At 36.7% G+C, this 11,548-nt stretch overlaps 1 protein-coding gene across 3 annotated transcripts in view; it reads left to right on the forward strand.

The window, feature by feature from the left end:
• LOC128859899 (neurexin-4) overlaps nt 1–8,421 on the forward strand; it is a 51,297-nt gene extending 42,876 nt beyond the window's left edge. For all 3 annotated transcript variants that reach the window (XM_054097038.1, XM_054097039.1, XM_054097040.1), the window contains exons 4-14: nt 2,388–2,529; nt 2,614–2,984; nt 3,048–3,855; nt 3,940–4,065; nt 4,145–4,348; nt 5,423–6,014; nt 6,085–6,422; nt 6,486–6,665; nt 6,743–7,087; nt 7,160–7,294; nt 7,362–8,421. In XM_054097038.1, the coding sequence (XP_053953013.1) occupies nt 2,388–2,529; nt 2,614–2,984; nt 3,048–3,855; nt 3,940–4,065; nt 4,145–4,348; nt 5,423–6,014; nt 6,085–6,422; nt 6,486–6,665; nt 6,743–7,087; nt 7,160–7,294; nt 7,362–7,552 (3,432 nt within the window). In that variant the 3' untranslated portion in view covers nt 7,553–8,421. The remainder of the gene's footprint in view (nt 1–2,387; nt 2,530–2,613; nt 2,985–3,047; nt 3,856–3,939; nt 4,066–4,144; nt 4,349–5,422; nt 6,015–6,084; nt 6,423–6,485; nt 6,666–6,742; nt 7,088–7,159; nt 7,295–7,361) is intronic.
• The last annotated feature ends 3,127 nt before the right edge of the window (nt 8,422–11,548 follow it).

An 11,548-nucleotide genomic window follows, 5' to 3' on the forward strand; every position in this document is an offset into this window, starting at 1 on the left:
GAGCATTTCTGCGCAAAAGTCAAGGCTTGTTTGTAAAAGTTAGCAATCTGCAATAGATATACGCAAATTTTCGAAAAGTAGGTTAGGTTAGAATGATTGCCCAAGGAGTGGGATTGACTCCGAATTTGTCTTTTGTGATACCAGTGTGAAAGAAGTAAGGTGGAGGAAGACCGATGGGACGAATTGAAAACGTGGAGAAAGGTGGGGGTGGGTCGTTAGGACGATGGGTTTAATGTGGGTGGATTATGAACGACGACTGTGCTACGTTTGTGTCAAACGCTTTATGCTGCTGATGCAGTTTATCAGATTTTTAATGTCAAGGCGTACTATATCAGCAGGCGTAGCAATAAATAGGAGCCAAGATGCCTAAATCTTAGCCGTGCGAGAGCAGGGCAGCTAAGGAGAAGGTGTTGAGCTGATTCCATCTCATCCACCATACATCCGACGCAAAAAAAAACTCGAGATAATTCCTAGTCTCACAGCATGCACACCTCGCGGATAGTGTCCTGTGAGAAAACCCATGAAGTTTGAGAGCTGAAGGTTTGTCAACCTCAGAACCTCGCTCGAGCGCCCCCAATCCCTACATGGGCCGAAGGATTTCGCAACCTTACTTGTATACTTGTCAGCGCTCGTTGAGTTGGCGTGGAGTAGACCGCAGGTAGTCATGGGGATCCCAATTTTCTCCCTTCGCGGGGAAATCACCTCACATGTTTCTTGTCTGTCCAGCTCATCCGCCTTACAGTTTCCCGCAATGTCTCAGTGACCAGCAATCCAGATGAGCCTTATGTGAAAGAATTCGGATGCAATCGAAAGTGAGACCAGGCATACCTTGATCAGTTTCGAATGCGCAATCACTGACCCGAGGGCCCTAATTACCGCTTGGCTGTCGGAGTAAATATTTTACTTTCTTTACTGTTAGTACGCATGAGAGTAGCGAATCAGTTATTTCTTTGATTGCGCCTCCCTCTGCTTGGAACACACTGCAGTGGCCCGGTAACCTGAATTTGAGTCGGATGGGGAGTTCCTCGTAAAATATTCTTCCGCCAACCTTTCCTTTCAACTTCGATCCATCTGTGAACAAGTTCTCCAGGCTCTGTCTCCAACTCTAGCCCCCTGTCCACTCTTTCCTTGATGGAATGTGAGTGGAGAACTAAGCGATCGATAAGATCAATGTATACCGATCTTTGGAAAAGTACATTCGTGCAGTTCTGAGCTGGGATTCTGATTCAGCGACCCTAAATACTTATGAAGTGACAAATCTGGTCTGCCGAACAAATATTTTCTTTTTTTTTGTGCGGCTGTATTATATTTTTCAATATTTTTAGTAATATACTTATGCGCCCCTCATTATACGCCCATGCTTCCACGCACTATCGAAATTGGCTTGTCTTGGATTACGAATATCTCATCCTCTTGTTTTGGTTCGTAGCTAGATGCATAGATCTACACAGTTGTATTGCGTGACGATCTTAGTTTTTCATATTTTTGTACCAATTGACTCGAGCCTCATTTTGAGCTTCCACGCTACGTGCGTGTGTTATCTTTTTCCCCGCCCTAAGTTTCATTGAATTTTTTGTTAAGCAAGCTCTTGATGAGCTTACGTTGTGAATTCTAGCACAATAACAGTACTTTGTAGCACCACAACAAACGGCTTTTATGAAATTAATCCCTGAACGAATATATTAGTTTGGGCGAAAAGAAATACATTATTTTTGCGCAAATGGTTTCCAACTGTTTTGTGGCCGATCTTTAGCTCCTGTGCGATGCTATGACTACTAACTGCCGGTCAACTTCGATTATTTCTGTGATTTTATCGATATTTACTTCAACAAATTTCAGCGGCCTGGCTTGGATTTTCGCCTTTATCAAAGAAAAACTGTAAAACGTACCGATTTTTCTCATTGTTAACACCCTGTAACGCACAACTGAATGGGATAAAAAAAAACAGCAAACGATTTTTTTAATTTTTTTGGTGTGAAATGTCACCTTGTGAATGAGCATAAACTCTAAATTGTTTGATCGATACTTTACGAGATATTGATCACTACAGCCATCTATAAAGAACAAAATGTATTTCTTTTTCCCAAACTAATAATTTGTACAAATGATGAGGAACTTTTATTTTTAATAGTGCATTTTTATTATGATTTGAATTCTTTTGTTTTTTTTTTTTTTGGGGTTTTTTGAGGGATGTATTTTTTCTTGCTTGTCCTTAACTTTTTCTTTTTATTACTGCTAAGCCCACTGCCGGTGACAAGTTACTACCATAAAATACTTACCGCATGCCTTTTACACTAATTTCGGTTTTGGTACATCTTAAATGTTGCGCTGATTGCCAATTTCCCGTTATTAATTAACACAAACAAAACTTGAAAATCCTCCTACAGATGTTTAAGGGCAACTCCGATGGCAATTCCATACACTATAATGTCTTTGAGGTGCCTATAATTGCTCAGTGGGTGCGCATCAATCCAACCCGCTGGCATGACCGAATTTCGATGCGTGTCGAGTTGTATGGCTGCGATTATGGTGAGTCTAAGAACCCACATTAAATTACGAGTATTTTGCATAGAAAATCACAAAATTTCCTTTATATTTCTATGTTCATATTAGTTGCTGAAAATTTGTACTTCAACGGCACCGGTTTAGTCAGTTACGATCTGCAATATGAGCCCGTCGCGTCCATGCGCGAATCGATACGCTTCCGCTTCAAAACCGCCTTCGCCAATGGCCTGCTCATGTATTCGCGCGGCACACAGGGCGATTACTTCGCATTGCAATTGAAGGATAATAAAATGATATTGAATTTGGATTTGGGCAGCAGCTTGATGACTTCGCTGTCCGTTGGCAGTTTGTTGGATGACAATGTTTGGCATGATGTGGTGATTTCACGCAATCGACGCGATATCATATTTTCTGTGGATCGTGTTATTGTACGTGGCCGTATTAAGGGTGAATTTACACGTCTGAATTTGAATCGTGCGGTATGTTGAGAAATTGTGATTGAGAAACTTATAAATGTTACTAAATAAAATTTCACATTTTAGCTATACTTGGGTGGCGTACCTAATGTGCAAGAAGGTATTATTGTGACGCAAAATTTCACTGGCTGCATGGAGAACTTGTTTATAAACTCGACAAACTTTGTGCGTGCTATGAAGGATAGTTTCGAGTATGGCGATGCATACCGTTATACTAAATATCACACCGTTCACGCTTGCCCTTCGCCACCCATTTACCCAGTTACATTCACCACACGTGGCTCTTATGTGCGCATCAAGGGATATGAAGCCCAAAACACAATGAATGTTTCCTTTTATTTCCGCACGTACGAGGATAGAGGAGTTATGCTGCATCACGATTTTGCCTCGGGTGGTTATATACGCGTCTTCTTGGAATATGGCAAAGTGAAACTTGACATGAAAATTGCCGACAAACCACGCATTATACTGGATAACTACGATGAGCAATTTAACGATGGCAAATGGCATTCGTTTGTGTTGACAATTGCGCGCAATCGCTTGGTGCTTGACATAGATCAGCGCCCCATGACCACAACGAAGAATATACAAATCTCAACGGGCAAGGTTTACTACATCGCGGGCGGTGTGGACAAGAACGGTTTTGTTGGCTGTATGCGTCTGATATTGGTCGATGGAAATTACAAATTACCAAAGGATTGGGTGCAAGGCGAAGAGGTGTGCTGCGGCGATGAGGTGGTGGTAGATGCCTGTCAAATGATTGATCGTTGCAATCCGAATCCATGCCAGCATAGCGGTGTTTGCCATCAGAACTCGATGGAGTTCTTCTGCGATTGTGCCAACACAGGCTATGCGGGCGCAGTTTGTCACACATGTGAGTTTTGTGCGCGAGTGTGTTGCTGATGATCGCTCTAATGTTATATTATATTTAATAACTGTTATATTTTTGTATTTGTAGCGAATAATCCGCTTTCATGCCAAGCTTATAAGAATGTGGGGCACGTGCAACAGCGTGTCAATTTAAAAATTGATGTTGACGGCAGTGGCGTTCTGGAACCCTTCCCTGTAACTTGCGAATTCTATCGTAAGTAACGAATTCGCACAAGATTTTTGTCAATTTAGCTCTTTTCTATTGACACTCGTTTGATTTCTTCTCGCTTCAGCCGACGGTCGCGTTATTACAACACTCAGCCACAGCCAGGAGCACACAACCACTGTGGATGGCTTCCAGGAACCTGGCTCCTTCGAACAAAATATCATTTACGATGCTAATATGCTTCAAATTGAGGCGCTGCTCAATCGTTCACACACTTGCTGGCAGCGTTTGAGCTACTCCTGCCGTTCATCGCGGCTCTTCAATTCGCCTTGTAAGTCTGCTTTTGTATACAGGGTTTGATTGAAAAGTAATGAGCCTTATTTTTTTAAGCAGTTTTATTAAACCTTTTGACTTATACAACAAATATTCTTCAAAATAGGACCCTTGAGCGTCAATACACCGCTGGTAGCGGTCCTTCCACCGCAGGAAACATTTTTTAAACTCATCCGCCGGAATCGCGTTCAATTCGGTTGTCACAGTTTTTTGGATCGCCTCGATAGAGTCGAAACGCCTCCCCTTCAGCTTTCATTTCAGGCGCGGGAACAAGAAGAAGTCCGGAGGGCACAGGTCTGTGCTGTAGGGAGGGTGGGGAAGCACCGGAACCCCCATCTTGGCCAATGCAGAGGCTTCACGACTCTTTTCCACACGCAATTGCTTTTTTGCTTTTTTCATCAGTCAAAACATTTGGAACCAATTTGGCATACACTTTGCGCATTTCAAGTTTTCCGGTCACGATTTCCCGCACATTGTAATAAGTTAAATTTAACTCTTCACTGATCTCACGTAGACTAGCAGGACGGTCAATGTTCAAAAATTCACAAACCCGGTTTACATCTTCGTCTGTTTGCGTCGTCGAAGGCCTTCCAGATCGCTGTTCGTCTTTGACGTCCTCCCGGCCGTTCTTAAACGACTTGTGCCACCGTTTAACCTGGGCACTGGACAGAGATTGGTCCTCGTAAGCCTCCTTGAGTAGCCCAATGGTTTCGATACTCGTTTTGTTTAGCTTTACGCAAAATTTGATCGAGTAACGTTGCTCCAACGATCGCTGCAGTTTCGCCACTGCAAAATCCTAACACACTTTTAAAACAGCTGTCACGCGCGGAGCGATGTTGACTGCACCGCTGTTGCCAGCGAACTGGGACCGGTTTCTAGTGGAAGGGGAAGGTCCAACGATCATTTTCCCCCACCAGCCGATTCGGTTGATCGCTTGGCAGACGCTCCGCGCGGGAAGGCTCATTACTTTTCAATCAAACCCTGTCTTATATATAAAAAATATTCACTTAATATAATTAATTATTAAGAAATATTCATGCAACTAATGCGTTTGTTGACTTGTTGCTTACAGCTGAACCAGGTAATTTCCGTCCATTCTCTTGGTGGGTATCTCGGCACAATCAACCCATGGACTATTGGGCTGGCGCATTGCCGGGCTCGCGTAAATGTGAATGCGGCATTTTGGGCAAATGCCATGACCCAACCAAGTGGTGCAATTGCGATTCGAATAGCCTTGAATGGGCTGAGGATGGCGGTGACATACGCGAAAAGGAGCATTTACCGGTGCGCGCGGTGAAGTTCGGTGACACTGGTACGCCGCTTGATGAGAAGCAGGGCCGTTACACCTTGGGCGCGCTGCGTTGCGAAGGTGATGATCTCTTCACCAACGTAGTGACATTCCGCATCTCCGACGCCACCATCAACTTGCCACCATTTGACATGGGTCATTCCGGTGATATTTATTTGGAATTCAAGACAACGCAGGAAAACGCTGTACTTTTTCACGCCACTGGTCCGACCGATTATATTAAGTTGAGCATTAATGGCGGTAACAAGCTGCAGTTCCAATATCAAGCGGGCAGTGGACCGCTTGGCGTAAATGTGGGCACAAGCTACCATTTAAACGACAATGAGTGGCACACTGTAAGCGTGGAACGCAATCGGTGAGTAGAAGAAGTTGCTTGCTACTTCAAGTTTCTAAGCCTCTTTATTTTTGCACTTTTTTGCAAACAGCAAGGAAGCGCGTCTCGTTGTTGATGGCTCCATCAAGGCAGAGGTACGCGAACCGCCAGGTCCAGTGCGCGCTTTGCATCTCACCTCAGATTTGGTTATTGGCGCTACAACGGAGTACCGCGACGGTTATGTGGGCTGCATTCGCGCCTTGCTACTCAATGGCAAAATGGTTGATCTGAAGCAATATGCATTGCGTGGTCTTTATGGCATAAGCGCCGATTGTGTGGGCCGCTGTGAGTCCAGCCCGTGCCTAAACAATGGCACATGCATAGAACGCTATGATGGCTACTCGTGCGATTGCCGCTGGAGTGCATTCAAAGGACCCATTTGTGCAGATGGTAGGCATTTTTTGGTTTAGTTCATATAAATACATACATTTTTAATTTAACTTGCACCTTTAGAAATTGGCGTTAACTTGCGCACCAGCTCCATTATACGCTATGAGTTCGAGGGCTCCTTCCGTTCGACGATTGCCGAAAATATACGTGTGGGTTTCACAACTACCATACCCAAAGGTTTTCTACTCGGCTTTTCCTCCAATTTGACAGGCGAATACTTGACCATACAAATATCCAACTCAGGTGGGTGCATTGGTTTTTGGAAAACCAATTATATAATACTGATTTTCGCATGCTAAACACAGACTTTTCCTTTGCAGGGCACTTACGTTGTGTTTTCGATTTCGGCTTTGAGAGGCAGGAAATTATTTTCCCGAAAAAACATTTCGGCTTGGGACAATATCACGATGTTAGGTTTTCACGTAAGAACAGTGGCTCCACTGTTGTGCTGACGGTGGACAATTACGAGCCAGTCGAGTACAACTTCGATATAAAAGCTAGCGCGGATGCGCAATTCAATAATATACAATACATGTACATAGGCAAGAATGAATCGATGACCGACGGTTTCGTGGGCTGTGTATCGCGCGTGCAATTCGATGATATTTATCCGCTGAAATTGATGTTCCAACAGAATCCGCCAGCAAATGTGAAATCGCTGGGTAGTAAGTGTCAGCAGTGATGCATTTAAATTCATTTGAAATAAAATATAATTTATTAAATATTTTCATTATCAGCGCAATTAACCGAAGACTTTTGTGGTGTGGAACCGGTCACTCATCCGCCCATAGAAGTTGAAACACGTCCTCCACCGCTGGTCGATGAAGACAAATTACGCAAGGCGTATGGCGGATTTTCTATTGTACTGGGCTGTAAGTTGCGGCGGCGCAGCAGTGCTTTGCAAAATCACTTTTACTTACAACCACTTCTTTCTTTTAGTTATTTTGGCCATACTCATACTACTATTGTTGCTCATGCTCTTCTTGATTGGCCGTTACGTGCATCGACATAAAGGCGACTATTTAACACATGAAGACGAAGGCGCCGCCAATGCCGATGATCCCGATGAGGCTGTGTTGCACTCGCGCACTGGTCATCAAGTGACGAAACGGAAAGAATGGTTCATATAGTTCGGTATGCAGCACGTAGGCAATTGGAGCACGTAGTCGTCCCGTTGGCTACAGCTCTGCACAGCCTGCTGCAACTTTACTTTAGAAACCACAACGCTCGCAAGCGTACGCACTCAAACACACATCCACACGAATGAAAAGAAATTGTTGAATTCTTTTTAATCTACAAATCGCATCATAGTATCGTGAAATATATTTTACTTACTTATTAATTGATTGTATTAAGCATGACATGACAAACGGTGAAGTTAAGACGTTAAGACACTGACAAGAATAATGAGGAAATAGGCGTACAAATTAAAGAGCTACGAAGAAGCGTTAAAAACTCAAAAAATTTATAAAACGAAAGTTTTAAATTATCGAAAAAAACAACAACAAATATTCATAAACTCAACGAAAATTACTGCAAATCGAATTAAGATTAAGGCATAGAGATTTGTATTTTGGAGCGTGACACACTGCCAATTTTGAAATAAGCAGACAACATCACCAGTTGGAAGTGGGACAATTTGTGAAATGCTCTTTACCGAAGCGAAGTGTACTTATCTACACAGCTGAAAAACAAAAATCACAACTGGACTGTGTTAGCTAACTTCTTCTGCCAACTAAATATTTAGTTATGTTTTCTTCGTTGTTGTTGTAGCAGCATACGAATTCCCCATACATATACGGGGAATGCAACTGAAGTGAGTGAAAGTGCTTGGCCGGACATAAGTCCGGCTTGTTCCGGTTACAATGTATTATTCGTCATTCTTTGTGCTGAGTTTGGCTTTTTTTCAATTGTGCTCGGTGGCTTAATTTGAATTTTTCATTTAGTTTTATGATTTCATTGCGTATTTCTTAAAGTTTTTACACAATTTTATAGGTTAGTAATTGATGAATAATCAACAAAAATAGGTATCTCTCGAAAGCAAATTTATACCGTCCATTTTTTTCGTACTTTAAGTTTTCTTTATTATTTCTATTTGTCTTAAGTTGCACCAAAAGTATGATTAGGGAATAAACAAAAGAGAAAAATGCAATACAAAAAGTTTAATTAAATTATTCTTCAGCTTTTTTAATGTATGCTTTATGATTTTTTCTCCCGTTGTTCGTGCGTCTTTTGTATATAAATATTTTTGTGCTTTAAGTGAGAAATTTAATTTCACAAATGTCTTTTAAGGAAAAATAAATACATTTTTGTGCATTTCGAGTCTTTTTGTAGGGCATCCGCAGTATGTCGAAAGTTTGGCTATCCGTGTTTTTGCAGCGGCAGTTTATTACATTTAACGAACGTGCATTTAATTTGATTTGTTGTAGTAGTAGTACATTCCATTAAATCATAAACTACTTTCGCATCGACATGAGTTGTAAGTGTGCATACTTACATACTTAAAAAATACTGATATGTACGTAATTTATGTGAAAAAAGAAGAAAAAAGTAAAAGGTATTTTTGTTTCGAAAAAGTTATTTTTTTTTAAGTTAGTTAATTTTTTTAAAACTTATTTTTTCTTTTTTTCAAAGTTTTTTTTTAATTTGTATTTTTTTTTTTGAAAAAGTTATAATTTTATTTGAAAAAGTTACTATTTTTTTTTTGAAGAAGCTACGTTTTTTAATTTTTTTTCGAAAAGTTTTTATTTTTTTTCAAAAAGTTTAATTTTTTTTTCAAAGTAATTTTTTTTCAAAACGTTATTACTTTTTTTCAAATGTTTTTTTTTTCTTCAAAAAACTTTATTATTATTTACTTTTTTTCAAAAATTTATTTTATTTCCAAAAATTTGTACCTATTATTTTTTTTTTGAAAAAGTTAAATTTTTCCTTTCAAAAAGTTACTATATTTTTTCAAAAAGTTTTTATTTTGTTCAAAAAGTTTTTATTTTTTTCAAAAATTTTTATTATATTTTTTCAAAAGGTTTTTTTTTCAAAACTTTTTATTATTTTTTTTTTTGAAAATTTTTATTATTTTTTTTTTTCAAAAATTTATTTTTTTTAAGCTATTTTTTTTTTACTTTTCATATTTTTTTAAAGATTTTATTTTTTTCAAAAATTTTTATTATTTTTTTTTCAAAGTTATGTTTTTTTCAAAGTTATTATTTAATTTTTTTTTTCAAAAAGTTATGTTTTTTTTCAAGTTATTTGTTCTTTAATTTTTATTTCTTTTTTTCCAAATATTTATTTTTTTTTCAAAAAGTGTTTTTTTTTCAAAAAGTTGATTTTTTTCAAAAAATTTTATTTTTGTTTTTCGAAGTTATGATTTTTTTTTAAACTTTTTATTTTTTTTTTCAAAGTTTTTTTTTCAGTTTTGAAAGTTATTTTTTTCCTTTCAAAAAGTTTTGTTTTTTTAAGTTTAAGTTTGTTCTTTAATTTTTATTTCTTTTTTTCCAAATATTTTTTTTTTTTTTTTGAAAAAGTGTTTTTTTTCAAAAAGTTGATTTTTTTCAAAAAATTTTATTTTTGTTTTCCAAAGTTATTATTTTTTTAAACTTTTTATTTTTTTTTTCAAAGTTATTTTTTTTTCAGTTTTGAAAGTTATTTTTTTCCTTTCAAAAAGTTAGGTACTATTTTTTTCGAAAAGTTTTTATTTTTTTTTTAAATTTTTATTATTTTTTTTCAAAAGTTTTTTTTTTACTTTTTATTTTTTTTTTGAAAAAGATTTAATATAATTTTTTCAAAATTTTTTTATTATTTTTATTCAAAGTTATGTTTTTTTAAGTTATTATTTTTTTTTTCAAAAATTTATGTTTTAATTTTTATTACTTTTTTCCAAATATTTATTTTTGTTTCAAAAATTTTTATTGTTTTTTTTTGAGAAAGTTATTTTGTTTTTCACAACGTTACTATTTTTTAGTTTTTTTTCAAAAAATTTTTTTTTTTTTGTTTTTAAAGTTATTTTTTTTTAAAAACTTTTAATTTTTTTTTTCAAAGCTATTTTTTTTTCAAAAATGTTTATTATTTGTTTTTTTGAGTTACTATTTTTTTTCGAAAAGTTTTTATTTTTTTCAAAAATTTTTATTAGTTTTTAAAATTTTTTTTTTTCAAAAAGTTATGTTTGTTTTTTCAAAAAGTAATTTTTTTTTTCAAAAAGTAATTTTATTTTCAAAACTTATTATTTTTTCCAAAAGGTTTTCATATTAATGAACTGTTACATAAAAAACATTTTCATTTGAAGGAACATAAAAAATCTTCGTATTTATATGGTAATCCTACTTTTACGGAGTTAATGCCTATGAAAGCTTAATATAAATGAAGTAAAAATGTTTGTACAAAAATTCAAAAATCTTAAAATAGCGTTAACGGTCCATAGCATATGAGCAAAATCAATTTGAAACTATTTTAACGAATAAATAAATAAAAAAATCTTAAAGCATACAAATAATTGAAGATTAAGCTATATTAACAGTTAAATCGAAATTGATAAGAAATCAAATACTATTATAAATTTCGTGAATTGCATTCGTATGTCGATCATTATTTTTGTAACAGATAGGAATTATACAAACAAAAATATATTAATATTGAGCTAACCTCAAAAATTTAATGTGAAATTGCAAACAATTAAAATAACATTACAATGTCACATTACATAGAAGTATGCATTTTTTTATATTATAAAACATACCAAGTTACTGATTAGAAACTATTTTAATAAATTTTGATGAATACACACACAATAAATATTATGTTTTTTATTATTAAAAAAAAAACTGTTCATTGAAATACTTGAAATATGAAACCGCTAAAGGCATTAAGTTGGTTTTAAATTGGCACGACTCCATGAATAAAAAATTTAGATTCGATTAGATTCTTTATGAGGTTTTGCACCTCGATCTCATGGTATTTTGTGCCCTCTACTCATCACAGTACCTCATCCAAATCCAATTCCCTTATTCAACTCAGGATAGCGCTGGGTTGGATTGAGCGCATGCCCCTTTTTTCTGGCTGCAATTGGCCAAGATGCCTCAATCTTCTCCGCGCTATAGCGCTGCATTCCAGGAGAAGGTGCATTGGAGTCTCCT

Source organism: Anastrepha ludens, chromosome 4, assembly GCF_028408465.1.
Source record: "Anastrepha ludens isolate Willacy chromosome 4, idAnaLude1.1, whole genome shotgun sequence".
In the NCBI taxonomy this organism is placed as follows: Eukaryota; Metazoa; Arthropoda; class Insecta; order Diptera; family Tephritidae; genus Anastrepha; species Anastrepha ludens.